General features: G+C 41.8%; 1 protein-coding gene across 6 annotated transcripts in view; it reads left to right on the top strand.

The window, feature by feature from the left end:
- The window catches only part of prmt9 (protein arginine methyltransferase 9), a 78,342-nt gene that overhangs the window by 49,905 nt on the left and 3,892 nt on the right, over positions 1-24,545 (top strand). For 5 of the 6 annotated variants that reach the window (XM_059645218.1, XM_048528430.2, XM_048528420.2 and 2 more), the window contains 4 exons: positions 1,150-1,256; positions 13,437-13,629; positions 15,409-15,592; positions 18,701-19,430. In XM_059645218.1, the coding sequence (XP_059501201.1) occupies positions 1,150-1,256; positions 13,437-13,629; positions 15,409-15,592; positions 18,701-19,430 (1,214 nt within the window). Of the gene's footprint in view, positions 1-1,149; positions 1,257-9,923; positions 11,086-13,436; positions 13,630-15,408; positions 15,593-18,700; positions 19,431-24,545 lie in introns of those variants that run through there. The other variant, XM_048528455.2, reaches the window with a different exon arrangement.

Genomic DNA, 24,545 nt, shown 5'->3' with positions numbered 1-24,545 from the left:
CAACACAGTGGCTCCACTGCTGTGCAAGTGGGGGTGTGGTTTGCCTTCCTCTGACAGTTCTTTCATAGTTCAGAACTATCAGAATGGAAGTACAGCTCCACATTAGTGAGGGAGTCTTCACTGGAATGTCCTGTCAGATAAGTGGAGCTTCCTGTTTTTGTAAATAAGAGGTGGAATGGCAATCTCACATAGAGTACCGTTTCTTGGAAAATATAGCCTAACATTGCGCTTATCTGAAGAACTACATTGGGCTTACTGGTTGGATATGGTGGAGGGTTCCTCCACACTTTTATTACATGGTCCAAATGAAGAATCTTAGAGGTATTGTTGACAAAAGGCAAACAAGTCCAGCTGAAGAAAGTGAGTGAAAACTTGAGTTTGGCGAGTGGAGATTTCTATGAAGGAGGAGGAGAGATGTTTGTTTGTTTGTTTCCCTTTGCTTTTGTGTCCTATTTACCTGTTGAATTCCCTGCGGCAAAAGGAGTTAGCCATTTGATGAGTATCTGGTAAGAGATTAGCGTCTACTCTATTCTTAATCATTTATACATTTTAAAACTTATCATTGAAGCTGTCAGGACAGGTAGAGAAAGTGCTGACTGTTTGAATTTTATTGGTAGTAATTTTTGCTGCCTTCAGGGCGAGAGACTATATCTACTGGCGAATAGAATCCTTACCTTGCATTCCTAACTAAATATTGTAAGTACTGTATAAAAAAATAAGAGCAGTTTGAACTCTTAATACCACAATTCTTTCATCCAACCCAAAAAAGAGAGGCCCCCCTCCATTTCTTTTCTCAGACAATCTTATGGACCCCCTCAGCAAAATAAATAATTTGTGCCAATTTAGAGAGGTTGTGCTAGAACCACTCCCTCCCAAAAAATATTGTTTCACTTAAGTTCCTCATTCTCAACAAACAAGATGCCTTTCCCACCCAACCTGTGCGCACACAAAGGAAAAGTTTGGCCTGAAATTGAACCAATGTTTCGGGTTCTAATTCACTGACCGTTAAGTCTTAGAGGTTTTCATAACTGCCAAATATTTGGGACGAAAATCTGCAGAAATATATTTTAAAGATGTAAGCACCAAGTCTTTCACTTTTGGTTTTACTTTCTTCTTGGGAATATGGTGTTTCATTTTTCTGCTTCTCAGCCAACAAGTCAAAAAGGTTCCAGTGAAGAATTTGGCCGTGTCATCCCATTGCATGCCGTTGTGTTTGGCATGGCAGTGGAGTGTCAAGAGATCCGCAGACATCACAGGTTAGTTTCATTAAGTGCATTGACCTCACGTGGAGGCAATATTGAAATAGTTGCATAGTGTATTGAGTTGATCTATTTATGTTAACTTGAGCTTATTCCTTTTGTTTATTTTTGGCAAATAAAAGATGTGAGTCTCGAAGCATGTCCCTGAATCCTAACTTTAATGGTATTTTATATTTAACCAGTATGTAATTTATGTTTTCCACAACATTAGCATAAGGAGATTCTGTAAATGTCAACCTGCAGGCCTTGTAGACAAACTAAGATAAAGTGGTATCTACAAATCTTAACATGGATTTGAGAAACTCATGGGTAAGGAATGGTTCGGTATATAAAATAACTTGATCTCCCTTCTTTTGTAAAATATCTTTCCTTTTTGTTCAAGCAGTCTTGAGGAATTACTTAAAAGAGCACTTATGTAGGTTTGTTTGAGAAAGTGAAAAACTACATCTTGTTGAATAGTCAACCTCTCTAATAATTTATTAATAAGACTGTTGTTGTATAATGTATTTTATTTAAAATTATTGTTTACAATGGTAGTGCATGTGTTTCCTGATCACTGCACCATTTCCCACTGGCAAGATATTACAAGATCATTATCAAAGCTAGGAGCAGGAGTAGACAGTTGAACCTGCCAACCCTGCTGTGCAATTTGATACAATCATGAATCAAATTCATCTCGGCTTCAGGTCCATTTTCCTGCCTGCCCTGCAGCCCTTCAACATGTTACTAATTAAAAATTTATCTCCTCCTTAAGTTTAATTAATGTCCTAACATCAACTGCAGTCTGGTAGTGAATTTCACAGATTCATTTGTGATCCTTTTGAGACAAGTAATTTTTCCCTCATCTCTACTTTAAATCTTCAATCCCTTATCGTAAAACTGTGACCTCTTGACCTACATTGTCCCTCATGAGGAAGCACCCTTTCTATACCTGCTTTTTCGATCCCTTTTGGTATCTTGTATATCTTAATTAGATCTCCTCTTTCTTCAAACTGCTCAATCTCTAGTCATAAGACAAACTCCTTATCTCTTGAATCAATTGAGTGAACCTCTACTGAACTGCAACTGCAAATACAACTACGTCTTTTCTCAAGTAAGGGGACCAAAATTGTATGCTATATTCCAGGTGTGACTTGTACAGTGCAGGTGTTACAGTACACTGCAGAACAGTTTATAGCAACACTTCCCTACTTATATACTCTATTTCTTCAGCAACAGATATCATCTGCAAATTTGGATATTGTACTTCCTAACCCCATATCTAAATCATTGACGTAAATTAATGATGGGCATCCCCACTTGTTATGGTTTCCAAACCAGAAAAGATCCAATATCCCAACACTGCTTTCTGTTGGTTAGGCTGTCCTCTATCCGAAAGTTAATAAATTAGCCCAACACAGTTGGATCTTACCCTACAAATTATCTTTTTGTGCAGCACTTTATCAAATGCCTTCTGGAAGTCTAATTATACTACGTCTACTGGATCTTCATTATCTATATTCCTTGTTACAGCTTCAAAGAGCTCTAGCAAAATTAGTCAAATGTAATTTCCTTTTCATAAAACCATGCCGACTCTAATAGATTGCACTTTGAATTTTCATATGTCCGGTAATTACTTCCTTGATAACGGAGTCTATCAACTTCTCAATGACACATACTAAACTAACTGGCCTGTAGTTTCCTATGTCCTGCCTCCTTCCCTTTTTTGAAGTGTGTTACATAAGCATTTTTTTCAACCCGCAGGAACCTTTCCCACAACTAGGAATTTTGGAATATTATAACCAATGTATGCACAACGTCTGTTAGTTCTTCCTTTAAAACTGTGGGATGGAGACCATTTGGGCTCTGCAGTCGTATCTGTTTTCAATCCAAATAGTTTGCCCATTACTTTTTCCCTACTGATTATAGACATAGAGTGCTACTGTACAGAGATAGGTCCTTCAGCTCAAACTGGTTCATGCCGCTCATAAACGGTAGCCCCATTTCCCTGCATTTGGCCCATATCCTTCTAAACCTTTCCTATCCATGTATTCGCCCAAATGCTTTTTAAATGTTGTTTATGTATCCGCTTCAGATATCTGCAGGCAGCTCATTCCATGTGTGTACTTATTCTCTCTCTATTTATATCTTTTCCTTTAATATACTTAAAGAATCTTTTTGGATTTGCCCTAATCTTCTCAGCCAAAGCTGCGTTGTGCTCCCTTTTCGCTCTCATGATTTCCTTCTGGTAAATTCCTATATTCCCTACATACCTCCAGGGATTCCCTCGATCCCAGCCGCTTGCTCCTGAGCCTGCTCAAGCCTCGATATCTCTTGTCATCCAGGGTTCCCTACTCCTGCCAATCTTGTCTTTCATCCTAACGGGAACATATAGACCTTGAACTCTAGCTATCACACTTTAAAAGCCCTCCCACTTGCTGGAGGTCCCGTTGCCTGCACACAAACTACTGCAATCAACCCCTGCAAGCACATGTCTAATTCCATCAAAATTTGCCTTTGCCTAATTTAGAACTTGAACCTGTGGCCCAGTTTTGTCCCTCACCACAACTATTTTAAAATTAATAGAACTATGGTAACTGGTTCCAAACTGCTCCCCTCACCTGTCCTGATGTATTTTGCAAGAGTGGGTCAAATGTTGCCCCTTCCTGAGTGGGGTCCTCTATATATAAACTTGACTAAACTTTCCCAAACGTACTTAACAAATTCCAACCCATCTAGCAGTCCCAGTCTGTGTTAGGAAAATTAAATTTCCCCTACTATGATACTAGAATTGAAAGGATTAAGGTTAGTAAGGAGGAGGTGTTATCAATTCTAGAAGGTGTGAAGGTAGATAAATCCCCTGGGCTGGATGGGATTTTTCAGAGGGTTCTATGGGAAGCTAGGGAGGGGATGGTTTAGCCTTTGGCCTTGATCTTTGAGTCCTCGTTGTCTCCAGGTTTAGTACCAGAGGATTGGAGGATTGCAAATGTTGTGCCCTTGTTCAAGGAGGGCAGTAGGGATGACCCAGGTAATTATAAACCTGTGAGCCTTAGGTCTGTTGTAGGAAAAGTTTTGGAAAGGATTATGAGAGAGAGGATTTATAATCATTTAGCAAACAACAATTTGATTGGAGATAGTGTGGATTCGTCAAGGGCAGGTCGTGTCTCACAAACCTTAGAGTTTTTTGAGAAGGTGACCAAGCATGTGGACGAGGGTAGGGCAGTTGAGGTGGTATACATGGACTTCAGTAAAGCCTTTGATAAGGTTCCACAAGGTAGACTATTGGAGAAAATACAGAGGCACGGGATTGAAGGAGATTTAGCAGTTTGGATTAGAAACTGGCTTTCTGTAAGAAGGCAATGAGTGGTGGTTGATGGAGAATATTCAGCCTGGAGTCTGGTCACTAGTGGTGTGCTTCAAGGATCAGTTGTGGGACCACTGTTTGTCATTTTTATAAATGACTTGGACGCATGCATAGGTGGATGGGTTAGTAAGTTTGCAGATGACACTAAAGTCGGTGGTGGGGGACAGTGTGGAAGAATGTTGCAGGTTGCAGGGAGACTTGGATAAACTGCAGAATTGGGCTGAAAGGTGGCACGTGGAGTTCAATGTGGATAGTTGTGAGATGATTCACTTTGGGAAGAATAATAGGAAGGCAGAATACCGGGTCAATGGAAAGATTCTTGGTAGTGTGGATGTACAGAGGGATCTTGGTGTCCATATACATAGATCCCTGAAAGTTGCCACCCAGGTTGATAGTGCTGTTAAGAAGGCTTACGGTGTGTTAGATTTTATTGATAGAGGGATTGAGTTCCAGAGCCGTAATGTCATGTTGCAACAGCACAAAATGCTAGTGCGGCCTCATTTGGAATATTGCGTGCAGTTCTGGTCGCCCCATTACAGGAAGGATGTGGAAGCATTGGAAAAGGTGCAGAGGAGATTTACCAGATGTTGCCTGGTCTGGAGCGCAGGCCGTGTGAAGAAACTACTAAACAGAGAGGGTATCACAGCTACAGAAGCTTCCATTGTAGAGGAAGATCTGCCTACCGAGTCAGTATGGGTGGAAATTAGGAACAGCAAGGGAGTAGTCACCTCGTTAGGGGTTTACTACAGGCCCCCCAAGAGCAGCAGGGAGATTGAAGAAAACATAGGTCGGCAGATTTTGGATAAGTGTGGACGTAGTAGGGTTGTTGTAATGGGTGACTTTAACTTTCCCAATATTGATTGGAACCTCCTTCGAGCAGAAGATTTGAATGGAGCTGTTTTTGTAAGGTGTGTTCAGGAGGGTTTCCTAACTCAGTACATTGACAGGCTGGCGAGGGGAGAGGCCATTCTAGACTTGGTGCTTGGAAACGAGCCAGGGCAGGTTACAGATCTTGTGGTGGGAGAGCATTTTGGTGATTGTGACCATAACTGCCTTACATTCTACATAGCTATGGAGAAGGAGAGGATTAGGAAAAATGGGAGGATATTTAGTTGGGGAAGAGGAAACTATGATGCGATTAGACATGAGTTAGGAAGCATGGACTGGGAGAAATTGTTCCATGGTAAAGGCACTATAGACATGTGGAGACTGTTTAAGGAACAGTTGTTGCGAGTGATGAATAAATATGTCCCTCTGAGACAGGCAAGAAGGGGTAAGATTAAGGAAACTTGGATGACGAGAGCGGTGGAGCTTCTCGTCAAAAGGAAGAAGGTAGCTTACGTAAGGTGGAGAAAGCTAGGGTCAAGCTCAGCTCTAGAGGATTACAGGCAGGCGAGGAAGGAGCTCAGAAATGGTCTGAGGAGAGCCAGGAGGGGGCATGAGAAAGGCTTGGCAGAACGGATTAGGGGGAACACAGGCATTTTACACTTGTGAGGACTAAAAGAATGGTCAAAGAAAGAGTAGGGCCGATCAGGGATAGCATAGGGAACTTGTGTGTGGAGTCTGAGGAAGTAGGGGAAGCCCTAAATGAGTTTTTTGTTTCTGTCTTTACGAAAGAAACGAACTTTGTAATGAATGAAATCTTTGAAGAGCAGGTGTGCATGCTAGAATGGATAGAGATAGAGGAAGCTGATGTGCTGAAAATTTTGTCAAACATTAAGATTGACAAGTCGCCAGGCCCAGACCAGGTTTGTCCTCGGTTGCTTTGGGAAACAAGAAATGCAATTGCTTCGCCACTTGCGAAGATCTTTGCATCCTCGCTCTCCACTGGAGTCGTACCTGAGGACTGGAGAGAGCAAATGTAATTCCTGTCTTCAAGAAAGGAAATAGGGAAATCCCCGGCAATTACAGACCAGTAAGTCTCACGTCTGTCGTCTGCAAGGTGTTAGAAAGGATTCTGAGGGAATAGGATTTATGACCATCTGGAAGAGCATGGCTTGATCAAATGCAGTCAACATGGCTTTGTGAGGGGCAGGTCATGCGTCACAAACCTTTTCGAGTTCTTTGAGGATGTGACTAGAAAAGTTGATGAGGGTCGAGCTGTGGATGTGGTGTATATGGACTTCAGTAAGGCATTTGATAAGGTTCCCCATGGTAGGCTCATTCAGAAGGTCAGGAGGAATGGGATACAGGGGAACTTAGCTGTCTGGATACAGAATTGGCTGGCCAGCAGAAGACAGCGAGTGGTAGTAGAAGGAAAATATTCTGCCTGGAAGTCAGTGGTGAGTGGTGTTCCACAGGGCTCTGTCCTTGGGCCTCTACTGTTTGTAATTTTTATTAATGACTTGGATGAGGGGATTGAAGGATGGGTCAGCAAGTTTGCAGACGACACCTCCAACCTTTGTGTCGTTGACAGTATAGAGGGCTGTTGTAGTCTGCAGCGGGACATTGACAGGATGCAGAGATGGGCTGAGAGGTGGCAGATGGAGTTTAACCTGGATAAATGCGAGGTGATGCATTTTGGAAGGTCGAATTTGAAAGCTGAGTACAGGATTAAGGATAGGATTCTTGGCAGTGTGGAGGAACAGAGGGATCTTGGTGTGCAGATACATAGATCCCTTAAAATGGCCACCCAAGTGGACAGGGTTGTTAAGAAAGCATATGGTGTTTTGGCTTTCATTAGCAGAGGGATTGAGTTTAAGAGTCGTGAGATCTTGTTGCAGCTCTATAAAACTTTGGTTAGACCGCACTTGGAATACTGTGTCCAGTTCTGGTCGCCCTATTATAGGAAAGATGTGGATGCTTTGGAGAGGAGGAGGTTTACCAGGATGCTGCCTGGACTGGAGGGCTTATCTTATGATGAGAGGTTGACTGAGCTCGGACTTTTTCCATTGGAGAAAAGGAGGAGGAGAGCGGACCTAATTGAGGTATACAAGATAATGAGAGGCATAGATAGAGTTGATAGCCAGAGACTATTTCCCAGGGCAGAAATGGCTAACACGAGGGGTCATAGTTTTAAGCTGGTTGGAGGAAAGTACAGAGGGGATGTCAGAGGCAGGTTCTTTACACAGAGAGTTGTGAGAGCATGGAATGCGTTGCCAGCAGCAGTCATGGAAGTAAGGTCTTTGGGGACATTTAAGAGACTGCTGGACATGCATATGGTCACAGAAATTTGAGGGTGCGTACATGAGGATCAATAGTCGACACAACATTGTGGGCTGAAGGGCCTGTTCTGTGCTGTACTGTTCCATGTTCTAAAAGCTCAGGGACTTGGGTCTGCTCTCATTGGAGAGAAGGAGACTGAGGGGATTTAAGAGACATACAAGATGATCAGAGGATTAGATAGGGTGGACAATGAGAGTCTTTTTCTGAGGACGATAACTTCAGCTTGTAATTGGGGGCGTAGCTACAAATTGAGGGGTGATAGATTTAAGACAGATGTCAGAGGCAGGCTCTTTACTCAGAGTGTGGTAAGGGCGTGGAACGCTCTGCCTGCCACTGTAGTTAACTCAGCCACATTAGGGACATTTAAACAGTCCTTGGATAAGCATATGGATGATGATGGGATAGTGTAGGGGGAGGGGCTTAGATTAGTTCACAGTTCGGCACAACATCGAGGGCTGAAGGGCCTGTTCTGCGCTGTATTGTTCTATGTTCTATGACAGCCTTATTGCTCCTGCAAGTCTCCCTGCATGTTTTTCCTGTAATATGTGTTGACTGTTTGGGGGCCTATAGTTTAACCTCAATAACATAACCGTCCCCTCCTTATTTCTTAGCTGCACCCACAAAGCCTAGGTCCTTCCCTTTCTATTGCCTTTACATTACTTCTATGGTAGTGTTCTCCACCGTACAAACCAAAGTGAAGTATTGATTTAGAGATAATAAAGTGTGGAACTGGATGAACACAGCAGGCCACGCAGCATCTTAGGAGCACAAAAGCTAACGTTTTGGGCCTAGACCCTTCTGATGAAGGGCCTAGGCCCGAAACGTCAGCCTTCCTGCTCCTCTGATGCTGCTTGGCCTGCTGTGTTCATCCAACTCCACACTTTTTGCTATCTCAGATTCTCCAGCAACTGCAGTTCCCATTATCTCTGAAGTATTGATTTAATGACTCTGCCACTTTTGCATTCCCCACTATTAACATCCCAGTCTCCTCTTCCAAGAGATCAACATTAACTTTAGCTGCTGTCTTCCCTTTAGCATACTTACAGAAGCTTTGGCTATTTGTTTTCATGTTTTGTGCTATTTTATCTCATAATTTACTTTTGCTCTTTTCATAGTTCATTTTTAGTAAACATTTGTTGACCTTTGAAAGTTTCCCAGTCTTCTAGCCTGCCACAGGCTTTTGCAAAATGATATGCCTTAGCTTTAAACTTAAATTATCTTTAACTTCTTAGGCAAACATGGATTTTTTTTCCTTCGTCTTACAATCTATCTCCCTTTCTAGAAAACATTTTAGTTGGGTGAAATTGAGTATCTCCTTATACATCTGCCACTTCTCATCACTTGCCCAACATTTTAGTCTTCTTGCAAGTCCTTATGCTAGTGTAATTGTGTTTAACTCCAGAACACTAGTGCCAAGTTACTCACCATGCAACTGAATTTGGAATTCCACCATGTTACAATTACTCTTCCCTGGAGGATCCTTTATTATGAGATTATTTAATAACCCCACAACATTACACAATACTAAATCACAAATGGCCTGCCCTCTGTTTGATGCCCCAGTATATTGCTCCAAGGAACAATCTCTCATACATTTGATGAACTCCGCAAGTCTACCCTTGCCAATTTTACTAATGCAGTCTGTATACGTATTAAAATTTATCCATGATTATTGCTGTACCTTTCTTATAACCCTCTAGTATTTCCTCATTTATATTGTGCTCCAATGCAGGATGACTGTTTGGGACCTATAGATTACTCCCACCAGGGACATCTTTCCTTGCCATTTCTTATTTCTACCCAGACTGATCCTTTGTCTTGATCTTCAGTGCTGATATCATTTCTCATTCTTTCTTTGCTATCAAAAGTGAACCACCTACTTCTCCTTTCTGCCTATCCTTCAAAAACATTGAATACCCTTCAAAATTCAGTTCTCAAACCTGGTCACCCGGCAACCACATGGAGGTTGTTTCCAAAATCAAACGCATTTGCCTCTACTTGCTGTGTTAACTCATTAATGTTATTCTGAATTTTTGTGCGTTCAAATGCATAGTCTCTAAGTTGATTCTGTTATCAAATATCCTACTTTTCTATGAATCCTTGTTGGAACATGATGTTGGCACATTCTGTCCCTTCCTTTTCTTCTCAGGTAACGTCAGACTGATCAACATGCACTCCGGCCTTCTCTTATTTTGATTTTCAAATTATCCGTGCAATGCAACCCCTATGCCCTGCCCCCGTCCAAATCTATCAGTTTAAAGCCTTATCCAAAGCCTTAGTTATGTAGTTCACCAGGACTCTGGTCCAGCATATTCAGGGGAACCCCACCCCAAGAGCTCCCTCCTTTCCCAGTATTGGTGTCAATGTCCCATGAATTCAAACCAAAAGAACTGCGGGTGCTGTAAATCTGGAACAAAAACAAAGTTGAGCTGGAAAAGCTCAGCAGGTCTGGCAGCCACTCAGTTCTGAGGAAGGGTCTCTGGGCCTGAAACATTAACTCAGTTTTCTCCTTCACAGATGCTGCCAGACCTGCTGAGCTTTTTCAGCAACTTTGTTTTTGTCGCATGAGTTCAAACCCATTTCTCTCGCACCAGTCTTTGAGCCACATATTTACCTCTTCAATCTCATTGACGCTGTACCAATTAATTTGTGACTCTGTTTCCACATGCTAATTTAGCCCCTAACTGCTCATATTCCCTCAGCAGAACCTTTTTCCTCATTGTACCTGTATTGTTGGTACCAATGTGGACCATGACAATGAGATCTCTTCTCTAAGCTCAAGTTTCCCCAGATGAAATATCTTGAACCTGGGCAACAGGCAGGCAACACAGCCTTTGGGGGCTCTCAGTCCTCACCACAAAGAACAATGTGTGTTCCCCTGATAGTACTTTCCCCAATTGCAAGTACATTTCTCTTTTCTTCTCCCTTTCTTGAATGATCCCCTGCACCACAGTGCTGTATTCAGTTTCCCCATTCTGCCTGCAACCTCCACTCTTATTCACAAAGGGACCAATAATCTTGAACTGTTGCACAGGGACAAGTGAGGTTCCTGGAGCACTGCCTCCTGGATCCCTCTACCTACCTCACTCATACTCATACCCTCCAGTCCTTGACCACAGACAGATATTTAATCTAAGGGGGGTGACTGCCTCCTGAAGTACAGCGTCCAGGTAACTCTTGCCCCTCTCTGATACGTCACAGTGTTCGAAACTCACACTCCAGCTGATCAACTTTGAGCCAGAGTTCATCCAGCACCAACACTTGCTACATATGCCACTGTGAATCACAATGGAGTCTGCCAGGTCCCACATCATGCAGGTATAACACATCTCCTGATCTGGCATCTTTTCTTTATTTACTTCGTTCTTAAATATTTCTTTCTTACTGGTCCGTTAGATTTTAATCTGTATAATATTTCTGCTATTTACCTTTAATCTGAATGTAATTAAAAATCAATAGTTAAATTAGCAGCTATTACCAGCCAGTGAACATATAGTTTATAATACAATTTTCATCATTTTATGGTGGGATTTGAACCCATATCCTCAGACGGTTAGTTTCGGAGACTGGATTAGTTGTCCAATGACGTGATCACTCTACTGCCATCTTCCCTGAATAAAATTCTAATTCCACCACGTGCTGTGTTGAGATTTGAATCTAGGTTCCCAGAGTGTCTATATTAGGAGTCCAGTGTCAATATCACTACACCAACATCTGAACCCCTTAGATCATCATGTACATAATGATGATAATTTTGAAATGAAGTTCCTTAAATATTTGGCGTTTTGGCTTACTGATTTAATTAATAGTAAATATTCATTTTTGTTAGACAGTGCCCAGTATTCTTATTAAATGGATCGTTATATAATTTTCCAATGTGTTGAAAGAAAGTGTTAAATTAATGTGAATCTCTTTTGTTAAGGCAAGCAATTTGTCTTGCTGTGAAAATTCTTTTCATGTGTGCAGTAACTTTGATTGAAAGTCCAGAGGTAATTATGCATTCCTAGTTTTCCAACAAATAGGTATGACATACAAAGAGAGAATGCCTGCTTTTTATGGAGCAATTAAATAAACATTGTCACGTAAAACACCCACTATCAAAGGATCAGCATGGAGAATGCAACGAGAGAACAGTTGGTGCAAAGGAGAGACGATCCACCTGGCAGTATTGCAACTATATATGGCCTTCAGAATTTTTTCTGCGCCAAATTACTTGCCTTATTTGAAATAAAAACACTTTTTAAAAAAATGTTGCTTTAGACTGGTGTTACAATTGTAGTTCTCGAGGGTGAAAGGAATTTAAAGTTACATGTGCTGTAAAGCAATATTAATGCAAAATATTTGCAGAAAGGTGAGAGTGAATTTGACATAAGTTTGTTCTTGATAACAAGGTGTAAAGCTGGATGAACACAACAGGTCAAGCACCATCTTAGGAGCAGGAAGGCTGACGTTTCGGGCCTAGACACTTCATCAGAAATGGGAGAGGGAAAGAGGGTTCTGAAATAAGTAGGGAGAGAGGGGAGGCGGATCAAAGATGGATAGAGGTGAAGATAGGTGGAGAGGAGACAGACAAGTTAAAGAGGCGGGAATGGAGCTAGTAAAGGTGTGTAACTCCACCACCTGCAATCTGACCTCACTACCACAGACATTTTTCCCTCCCCACCCTTGTCTGCTTTCCAGAGGGGCCACTCCCTCCATAGCTCCCTTGTCAGCTCCACGCTCCCCACCAGCCCCCCCCCCGCCCCCACACTCGGCACTTTCCCCTGCAACCGCAGAAAGTGCTACACCTGCCCGCGCGCACGCGCGCACGCGCACCCCCCCCCCCCCCCCCAATCCTAGGCCCCAAGACGACTTTCCACATCAAGCAGATGTTCACCTGCACATCCTGCTAATGTGGTATACTGCATCCGCTGTATCCGTTGTGGCCTCCTCTGCATCGGGAAAACCAAGCGGAGACTAGGGGACTGCTTTACAGAACACCTACACTCAGTTCACAATAAACAACTGCACTTGCCAGCCGCAAACTATTTTAACTCCCCCTCCCATTCCTCAGATGACATGTCCGTCCTGGGCCTCCTGCAGTGCCACAATGTTGCTCCCAAAGGTTGCAGGAACAGCAACTCATTCCGCTTGGGATCCCTGCAGCCCAATGGTATCAATGTGGATTTCACAAACTTCAAAATCTCCCCTCCCCCTACTGCATCCCAAAACAAGCCCAGCTCGTCCCCACCTCTAACCTGTTCTTCCTCCCAACTACCCCCTCCTCTCACCTCAAGCCGCATCCCCATCTCCTACCTACTAACCTCACCCCACCCCCTTGACCTGTCCATCCTCCCTGGACTGACCTATCTCCTCCCTTTCCCCCACCTACAGTCACCTTTTCTGGCTCCATCCCTGCCTCTTTGACCGGCCTGTCTCCTCTCCACCTAGCTTCTTCTCTATCCATCTTCTATCTGCCTCCCCTTCTCCCCCTGTTTATTTCAGAACCCTCTTCCCCTCCCCCGTTTCTGATGAAGGGTCTTGGCCTAAAATGTCAGCTTTCCTGCTTCTAAGCTGCTGCTTGGCCTGCTGTGTTCATACAGCTCCACATCTTGTTATCTGGGATTCTCCAGCATCTGCAGTTCCTATTATCTCTGATACAAGTTTGTTCTTGATGGCCTGTTTGGCAGAGTTTGCTTCAACGATACTGGTGGATTGCATTTGAATGAAATAGTAACATGGTACAGCCCTGTTAGCAATGAATCCTGTATTGATGATACATCTGAACCATACACCACTGAGAGGATGAGGCAGGTTCCTGGTGGATACATGCCATTAACTGACCACTTTCAGGCTATGACCATTGATTTCAATAATCCACAGGTAAGAGAAATAATTCCATGATGACATATCCAAAAAAAGTTTGACGTTTGAAGCATGCTTCATACTAATTGCTTGGTATTGCAAATGAGACAAACTTCATTTTTTTTCGTGATTGTGCCAACTGTCTTCTAATTTTCCCAAGCTTCAGAGTGTAGATTGTCTGTGCAGAATTGGGCATGGGATATGAATATACAATGTTCTACTCCTCTTTAGTACTCTTGTTAACAAGCCCAGCTCAACATCATTATGCGATTAAATCTGCCACCCAGGGTGATCTAATTATCTGGTCAAAGGTGTTGTATACCTAAATTTATTTTGAAACAATTGGGTAACTTCACTGACCCATGCAAAAGCCACTGGGTTCCTGCAACTGAAGGGCATGTGAGTCAGAGCCTGGCCTTTGCAGTATTACAGACAATGTGGTATAAAAATAAATATTTCCGGTGTTGAGGGTTCTGGTCAAGTAACACATCATGTATTGATTGAACAGACAAGGTCTGAGCTTTACTGAGTTTTTCTTTCTCCCACCCCCGATTAGCAGGCCAGTTCAAGGTCAACTGACAATTAAAAATTTCATTGTGAGCGATGTTAACAAATGCAGAGTAGTCTCTACTCATTAGTGGGAGGAAATCCTGCCCATGAGAGCTGCCAGCCAATCAGAGAGTCGGAGCTAGGTAACGGGCACTGTGTCTGCACGCAAGCCCATTGAAAATGGCCCCATTGGATCCTTGAGTGAGGCTGGTCTGAGGTATTTGGTGTGGAGGGATCAGACATCCTAGGGAGGGAGGTCAGGTGGTGGTGGCAAGGGAGACTGGGATGGGGGGTGCGGTGTTGGGTGAGTGTTTGCAGTGCAGATGGAATGGAAGGAATTGGTGTCTTCTGAGCAGGTGGGACTCAAAGATGTTACCTCCTTGCCGGCTGTTGTAAATTTCCTTTTGGAAAGACAGTCTACCCGCTTATACTTGACTGCCGTCAGTAAACCCTTACTTATTTATTTGCATGTGGTTGATGGTCAGCTGATTTTGGTGGCTGTCAACCCCACCATTATGAGAGCAAATTCAGGAGTTGGTAGGAGATCAGTGGACTAGCCAAAAAAGCATATTTTACATGGATTCTCCTCATTTGGCCAGAGACATACCATGGCTGGAGGACAGACAAAATCCAAACCAAGGTCTTTGCACTTATTGGGAGCATCAGTGCAATTCTATTTAAGCCATCTGAGCATTATGATTAGAAAATTCTGGATTGCACATATGTAAGCTTCAAATAAATCTTGAAAAAAGCAGGCGCGCTCAAAAGTATGTTGCTAGTACTTTGTTCTTTAATGCTCATCGCTGTCAATGCAAAGAAATTTTCTAGGGTAAGCACAAAAAGGTCTACTTCAGTGCTGCTTCACCAAAATGAAACTAGACCTATGAATAATTTGATATAATAAAGAACTGCAAATACAAGAAATCTGAAACAAAAACAGAAATTGGAGAAATTCAACAGGTCTGGCCGCATCTGTGGAGAGAAAGCAGAGTTTTGAATTCAGTGGAAGGTCTTGACATGTTAACTCTGCTTTTTGTCCAGAAATGCTGCCAGATCTGCTCAGTTGGTCCAGGAATTCCTGTTTTTCTCTGTGAATAATTTTGTCAGTTTTTAAAAAAAGCTTTCCTTGCTTGAACATAATTTTAAAAGACGTTTAAAGGTCATTTATAATTTATTTGAAAATATTGTACGTGATATGCCGTGAAGTCTGCAGCAGTTTGTGACCATAATTTTCATGCATTGTGTTAGGAATTAGAGGAATTGTCCACCAGGAAACCTTGTCGACTTTGTTTGCCAGTAGTTAAGGAGGGTGTGCTGGATGCTATTGTAGCCTGGTTTGTTCTGCAGTTAGATGAAGATACAAACCTCTCCACTGGCCCAGATGAAGAGACCTGCTGGGAGCAGGCTGTGTATCCTGTACAGGGTGGACTTGGTAAGTGTGATATAATGAAAAGGTAAAGTTGCTACTAATTTGAACTAATATCTTTGTTGAATTATAAATCTTTGCTATTTACAAAAATTCAAAACTAGAGAATTTTGATTGAGCAGGAAGAGCGAAACTCTTTGCTGATAAATTGGTTCAATAACAGATCATTGATTAAAATATTTGAGAAAAGAACTAGAGGATGAAAATAATACAAGTTGTTTTCACACATGTTTTTAAAGATCTGAGCTGCATTTCTTAAAGGGCAATGGAATTGAGATACCGTTGAAACATTCAAGTACTTGAATGTGCTAATTTTCAGAATTATTGGTATCTGGGATATGTAAATCGGGCATATCTTTCAATCAGCCAGTACAGGCACGATGGACTGAATAGCTTCCGGTGTTATAAGTTTCAGAATCTATTTGTTGAAAGTTTATTTTTCAAATTAGAAATGAAACCTATTGCTTTTGTTATCTATGGAATGAAACAAACAGCTTTTTAGGTATCTAGCCATGATATATGATAAGTGAATATTTACATAACATCTTTAATGTAGTGAGATATTGTAAAGCCTGTTACAGCAGATTTATTAGACAAAGATGGCCACAAGTCAGATTTAGCAAAAAATTTGAATAGGTAATCAAAAACTTGTTCAAAGAGTTGGGCTTTCTGGAGAACAGAGAGGCAAAGGGGTTTGGGACAAAATTCCAGTGCTCAGGATTTACCCAGCAAAAAGAGTGGCTGCCAAAAGTTGGATGAAGAAAGTGAAGCACAAGATGTTTGTTATTAGAAAGTTGAGGGTTGGGAAGTAAGGTTAGGGCTGCCTTTTACATACATGAGTGGGATTTTGACTCCCAATTCTGGAAATGCCTGGAATTTAATGCAGGCCAATGAGCCCTGGGATGAAACTACACCCTAGTTAGCTCATATCATTCATAGAAAAGATGCTACAAACTACTAATAAAGAGGACGTTTCCCCAGGGTAGGGAGTCCAAAACTAAAGGTTTAAGGTGAGGGGGAAAGATTTAAAAGGGACCTAAGGGTCAGTTTCTTTTTTTTCCCCCACACAGAGTGTGGCATGTATAGAATGAGCTGCCAGAGGAAGTGGTGGAGGCTGGTACAGTTACAAATTCTGTTACGTAGGACATGGTGTGATTGCACTTTCGGAGCCTAGTGTACAATCTCTATTTAGGAAGGATGGAACTACATTGAAAATGAAGAGAAGGTTTACTAGATTAAATGGACTGAGTAGGTTGTTTTATGAATCATAGAGTCGTACTATGTGGAAACAGACTCTTCGGTCCAACTAGCCCACACCGACCATGCTCCCAATCTAGACTAGTCCTGCTTGACTGTGTTTGGACCATGTTCCTTCAAACCTTTTCTAGTCATGTACTTATCCAAATGTCTTTTAAATGTTGCAACTGTATCTGCATCCACCACTTCCTCTGGCAGTTCATTCCATATATGAACCACTCTCTGTGAAAACGTGGCCCCTCATGTCGTTTTTAAATCTTACTCCTCTCACCTTAGAAATATGTCCCCTGGTTTTGAACTCCCCAACCCTAGGAAAAGACCTTTTGCTATTTGCCTCACTTGTGCCCCTCTTTATTTTATGAACCTCTATAAGGTCACCCCCTCAACCTCCTGTACTGCAGCCAAAAATAGCGCAGCCTATCCAGCCTATTTTTGAGTCAAACTGATCATTTGCAGCAACGTCCTGGTAAATGTTTTCTCAACCTTCTCCAGTTGAATAATATCCTTCCTAAAGTAGGGAACAGGAACACCAGAACTGCATATAGTATTCTAGGAGAGGCCTCATCAACATCCTATCCAACCTCAACATTGACATCCCAACTCCTATACTGAAAGGTCTGAGCAATGAATACAAGCATGGTAAACACTGCCTTAACCACCCTGTCTATATGTGATGCAAATTATGAAGAATTATATACCTGAACCCCTCGGTGTCTGCTCTACAACACTACCCAGGGCCCTACTGTTAATGATATAAGTCTTTTTTTTGTTTGTTTTACTAAAAAACAATACCTCACATTTATCCGAATTAAACTCCATTTGCCACCTGTTAGCCCACTGACCCAGTTGATCAAGATTTCTTTGTAAACGTAGAAAACGTTCTTCACAGTTCACTATGCCATCCATTTTGGTGTCATCTGCAGACTTACTAATCATGCCTCCTACATTGCCATTCAAATTGTTCATATAATTGACGAACAAAAGTGGACCCAACACCGATCCCTATGGAACACTACTGGTCGCCGGCCTCCAATCCGAAAACAGCCTCCACTGCTACCCTATCTCTCCTACCATCAAGCCAATTTTGTACTCAGTTGGCAATGTCACCCTGAATCTCATGTGATCTAACTTTACTAATTAATCTACTATTAAGAACTCTGTGAAAGGCTTACTAAAGTCCATGTAAACAATGTCTACTGCTCTGGTTACTTCAAAAAACTCAATCAAGTTTGGATGAGGTATGTATTTGCTGGAGTTTAGAAGAGTTAGGGCTGACTTTGATTGAAACATTTATGATCCAGAGAGGTTTCAACAGGGTAGAGGTGGAAAAGATAACTGTTTTTAAGGAGAGTATAGAGGTAGATGTCACTGTTTCAAAATGAAAGATCACGTGAGTTTTGAGAAGATTTGTAGCTCAGATTGAGGTTCTGCATGTGACTGTGCTCGCTGAGCTGGAAGGTTAGTTTTCAGACGTTTCGTCACCATTCTCGGTAACATCATTAGTGAGTCTCCGACGAAGCTGTATGAAAGATCACGTATTTGAGTCAGATAAGGACTAATTTTTTTCCTCTCCAGAATAAATTTTTTGGAATGCTGTACTTGAAAAGATTATGGAAGCAGAATTCTTGAATAATTTTAAGACAGGGCTAGATAGACTCTTGATTAGCAAGACAGTGAAATGTTATCTTGGGTAGGCAAGAGTATGGCGTCATCAGATCAACCATGACCTTATTGAATGGCAGAGTGGGTTCAAAGGGAAGAGTGGTCTATTCCTGCTCCAAATTCATGTTGCATAAATGTTCTATTAAGACATGAATGTTGTTTCTTTTTAAAGTCATTGTTTGCTTCTTGTTTTAGGCCGGATTGTAAAACCTGGTAATACTCTAATCGTTGATGTTTCCTGCAAAAACTCATACCTGGTTTTTCACAGCATTGCCATATTGAGCCATGAACTCAAGATGGAAATTGAAGTGAATACTATAAGTGATCAGATGGGTAACAGTCTTGCCAGTGAAACTGAACTTTGTGATGCTTTGGCCAACCTTCAGACCTCAAGTGAACCTAAATCGAACTTTCTACAGTGTATGCTTGAATCGTCAGAAATAGCTCGTCTCAATAACACACAATACAATGAGCGTTTCAAGTCTGCCTTGGACAATATATTGTCTACATTAACATCAATGGATAATGGAGTCTGCTTTTCACAAACAATGGATGACCAGAGTACAGATATGAATTGTGAAAATTCTAATGGTCAAAGCTGTTCAGATCTAACCTCTGACATATTGTGTGTGTTGGATGTTTCAGAGGGTTTTTCCATTTTGCCTCTGATTGCTGCCAAATTAAGAGCTGTTAAAGTTTTCAGCTCTTTAGAAAAGATTCAGCAGCAGGCTACATTATGTGCTCTAGCAGAATCTAATGAGATTTCAAAAGATCTATTGGAGTTTTGGCATAATTATCTGGACGATGACTCTACACTATTACAAAGACCTCAGTCGGGCAAATTGTGGAGTGTAATTATTCTTGATGCTATAGAGATATGTGGACTGATAAGACAAGGTTTGGTGGAGAAAGCAGCTTTAGCTAGGTATGTCAGATTTTCTTTAATTGTTTATAAAATACAACCAAACCATAAATCTGAATAAAAGAGGAAAGTCACTGTTCCAACAACAGCGTGAGAGAGAATATGAGTCAATAGGTAACTCATTGTTTAATCTGATGTGTAAAATTTCATAGATGCAGTGGGAATGTTTGAGCTTTTGTTCTTCTGGGGTAATGTGTTTGTGCCCTATAATGCCTGAAATGAGTGAGGGGAGATGCAATTTTATAATTGATGTTCCCATTCATTTACTTAAATTGTAAATTTTCCTAACCAAAAGTCACTATCATAACTCTATATGTTAGAGTCATAGCGATGTACAGCATGGAAGCGGACACCTTTTGGTCCAAGTCATCCATACCGATCAGATAACCTGAACTGAGCTAGTCCCATTTGTCAGTATTTGGTTCATGTCCCTCTTAAACCCTTCCAATTTATGTACTCATTCAGATGTCTGCATTATGTGCTCTAGCAGAATCTAGTGAGATTTCAAAAGATCTATTGGAGTTTTGGCATAATTATCTGGACGATGATTCTAAACTATTACAAAGACCTCATGTTGTAATTGTACCTGTCCCCACCATCTGCTCTGGCTTCTAGCATTTTGTTCGGTACACGCACCAGCCTCTGCGTGAAAACGTTGCCCCTCAGGCCTCTTTTAAGTCTTACCCCTTTCACCTTAAACCTGTGCCCTCTAGTTTTAAACTCCCCTACCCTGGGAAGAAGACCTTGGCTATTCACCCTATCCATGCCCCTCGTGATTTTATAAATGCATGTAAGGTCACCCTTCAGCCTCCGACATTCCAGGGGGGGATAAAAAGCCCCAGCTTATTCAGCCTCTCCCTCTAGATCAAATCCTCCAGTCCCAGCAACATCCTTGTAAATCTTTTCTGGACCCTTTCAAATTTAACAACATCTTTCATATAACAGTGACCAGAATTGAGTACAGTATTCTAAAAGTGGCCTCACCAATGTCCCGTACAGGTGCAACACGACACCCCAACTTCTAAATTCAGTGCATTGACCAGTAAAGACAAATGTACCAAAAACCTTCACTACCTTGTCTACCTGTGACACCACTTTCAAGGAACTACGCGCCTACACTGCTAGGTCTCTTCATTTGGCAGCACTCCCCAGGGCCCTGCCATCAACTGTATATGTCCTGCTCTAGTTTGCCTTAACAAAATGCAACATCTCAGATTTATCTAAATTAAACTCCATCTGCCACTCTTCAGTCCTTTGGACTATCTGACCAAGATCCCATTGTACTCTGAGATGACTTTCTTCACTCTATACTATGACACCAATTTTGGTGACATCTGCAATCTTACTAACTATACCTCCAATATTCATGGCCAAACTATTAATGTAAATGATGAAAAGCAGTACACCTCTGGTCATAGGCCTTCAGTCTGAAAAACAACCCCTCTACTACCACCACCATCTGTCTCATACCTAGAAGCCAGTTTTGTATCCAATTGGCTAGAGTCCCCTAGATTCCACATGATCTAATCTTGCTAACCAGCCTACCATGTGGAACCTTGTTGATTGCCTTGCTGAAGTACAAACAAACAATATCTACCATTCTGCTTTCATCAATTTTCTGTCACCTCTTCAAAAAATGCTATCAAGTTAGTCAGACACTATTTCCCATGCAGAAAGTCATATTGACTATCACTAATCAGTCCTTGCCTTTCCAAATGCATGTAAATCTGTCCCTCAGAATTCCCTCCAACAACTTACCCACCACTGATATGAGTCTCACCGATCTGTAGTTCACAGACGTCTCCTTACCACCTTTCTTAAATAATGACACCACATTAGCCAGCCGCCAGTCTTCTGGCACTTCATCCGTGGCTGTCGATAACACAGATATCTCAGTAAGTGGCTTAACAATCTCTTCCCGGGCTTCCCACAAAGTTCTGGGATAAACCTTATCAGGTCCTGGGGATTTATCCACCGTTATGCATTTTAAGACCTCCAGTACCACCGCTTCCATAATATGCACTCTTTTCAAGCCATCACTATTTATTTCCCCAAGTTCCCTAGCTTCCATGTCTTTCTCCATAGTAAATAATAACTTGAAATATTTGTTTAGTTTCTCACCCATCTGTTGTGGTTCCACACAGATGGCCTTGTTGATCTTTAAGGGGCCCTATTCTCGCCATCGTTACTCTGTTGCTCTTAATGTATAAGTAGAATTTCTTTGGATTTGCCTTAACCCTATTTACCAAAGTTATCTCATGTCCCTTTTTTTGTCCTTTTGATTTCCCTCTTAAGTATGCTCCTACTGCCCTTGTACTCCTTTAGGGAATCACTTAATCCCAGCTGACTATACCTGACATATGCCTCCTTTTCCTTAACTAGATCCTCAATTTTTCTAGTCACCTAGCATTCCTTACATCTACCAGCCTTGCCCTTTGCACTAACAGAAACATAACTGTCTTTGAACTCTCGTTATTTCATTTCAGAAGGCCTCCTACTTTTAAACCATCCCATTACCTGTGAAGAGCCTCCCTCAATCAACTTTTGAAAGTTCCAGCCTAATACTGTAAAAATTAGCCTTACTCCAATTTGGAACCTTAACTTTTAGCCAAGTCTATCCTTTTCTGTAAAAATTTAAAATACCCTTTGAATTATGATTACTTGCCCCAAAGTGACACCTCAGTTGCTTGTCCTGCCTTACTTCCCAAGATTTGCTCCTCCTGCAGTCAGTACATCTACATACTAAATAAGAAAATTTTCTTGTACACACTTGAAAAGTTTCTGTCCATCCAAACCCTTAATACTGTGGCAGTCCCAGTTTATGTTTGGAAAGTTAAAATCCCCTACCATCACAATCCTATTATTCTTGAAGATATCTGAGATCTCTTTCAATATTTGTTTCTCAATTTCCTGTTGACTGTTGGGAAGGCTACAGTACCATCCCAATAAGGTGATCATCCCTTTATTTCTGAGTCAACTTGTTTAAGTTCACAAGATGTTTTCCCAGGACTATCCTCCCTAAGTACAGCTGTAATGTTATGCTTAACAAAAGTGCCATTCCTCCTCTCTGGCCCACCCCACCTTTCTACCCTTCCTTTGCATCTATACAATGGAACAATATGCTGCTAGTCTTGCCCCTCCCTGAGTCACATTTCTGCAACAGTTATGGTATTTCAGTTCCATGTTCCCAACCATGACCTAAGTTCATCTGTTTTATCTGTCAGGCCTCTTGCATTGAAGTAAATGCAGTTTAATTTATCTGCCTTATGTCATTTGCTTGCCGTGCTCCTGCCCACCTTTACTGTTTAACTTGCTCCCCGATGTATCAGCCTCCGCCTTATCTCTCTCCTCGCTATTCACCACCACCCCCCCCCCCCCCCCACCGGCCCACCAACTACTTAAAATCTCCTGATTAGCACTAGTAAATCTCCCCACTAGAATGTTGGTCCCCTTGCAATTTGGGTACAACCTGTCCTCCTCGTACAGGTCACTTCTACTCCAGAAGAGATCCCAATGATTGAAAAATGTGAATCCATGCCCCTTTCTGTAGCTCCTTAGCCATGCATTCATCTGCCCTATCCTCCAATTCCTACTCTCTCTAGCACATGGCACTGGGAATAATCCAGGTATTACTACCTTGGAGGACCTACTTCTAAACCTCCTGTGCCTAAATTCCTAGATATTCTCTGCAGAACCTTGTCCCTTTCTCTACCTATGTTGTTGATACCCATGTGTACAACGACCTTCTGCTGTTCACTGTCTTCCTGAATATCCTGCACCCACTCCAAGACATCCTTGACTCTTGTAGCAGGGAAGCAACACACCATTCTGATGTCTTGCTGATGGCTGCGAAAACGTCTGTAAGTGCTCCAGAATAGAGAGTCCCCTATCGCAATCAATTGCTCAGAACCTGATATATCTGTCTTTACAGTAGACAGTCAGAGGACTAGAAACCTGGCTGTCAGTGCTATATTCCCCGAGAGGCCATCAGCCCCTGCGGTGTCCAAAACAGTATTCTTGTTTGAGATGGGGTTAGCTACAGGAGACACCTGCACTACCTGCCTGCCTCTCCTACCTTTCCTAGTAGTAACCCATTGACTTGACACTCTCTGTGGCTTTTCTACCTTCCTGAAACTGCCGTCTGTCAAACCCCCGTCTCTGTAAATTTCTTACTGCTTTAATTGCCAATCCATGTGATCTGACAGGATTAGCAATCAAATACAGTTCCAGCAGATGTAGTGTTCTAGAACATTGAAATGCTTCCTGGAGAGGAGGAGCTTATCACTCTACTAACAGCTGCCTCTGCTCCTTTAACAATCTACAGACCTAGAAAATAACTGAAAAACAAACACACCACACTTTGCTCAAAAACTCAATAGGCTTGTCCTGCCTTATTTCCCAAGAATTTATCAAGATTTGCTCCTTCTCCAGTCAATACATCCACATATTAAATAAGAAAATTCTCTTGTACACACTTGATTAGTTTCTGTCCATCCAAACCCTTAAAACTGTGGTAGCACCAGTCTTACTGCTCAAAACACTGTGCTGTGAAAACCTAATACCTATCTTTCATATTAAAATTAAATCAAGAGACAAATCTCGGTAAAAGACTGAAAAAAAACTCACCATACTCACTATTGTAGATTTACAAAAGAATTAAAATTTATAAGTTTTAAAAGTCCTAAAATCAAATACTTAGTTGATCAGGCTCTGAAATCATCACTGATCTTTCCCAGCTGCCATGTGCAATTCCAGTGTTAGGTCTCCCAAGGTCAGCTGTGAAACAGCACTACTTCTTCAACCAATCTCCAGAGATGCTTGCAATTTCACTGTAAGTCAGCTGTGTAGGTACACTGCAGCAGTTAAGAAAAACTATTAAAAACAGCCCTTCCTAATCCTCAGGGTGGTGACCTTAATTTCCAAGCCGAATAACAAATGGATAACAATCATGAGTACAATTCATACTTTTTTTTAAGATTCCAGGACTGGATTGCCAGTGCTAAAGGAAAGTTGATTCGGCATCCTCTTCTAGAGGGTGGTTTTAGAGATGGAGTGAGCTAGTAAAAGAGAAAATGACCAAGTAGGCTGTGCGCTGTTGCATAGTATGTGTGAAAACAA

The sequence above is a fragment of the Stegostoma tigrinum genome, chromosome 1, assembly GCF_030684315.1.
Source record: "Stegostoma tigrinum isolate sSteTig4 chromosome 1, sSteTig4.hap1, whole genome shotgun sequence".
Classification (NCBI taxonomy): Eukaryota; Metazoa; Chordata; class Chondrichthyes; order Orectolobiformes; family Stegostomatidae; genus Stegostoma; species Stegostoma tigrinum.
Note: the sequence above shows the minus strand (reverse complement) of the source record. Positions and strands in the feature narration are given on the sequence as shown.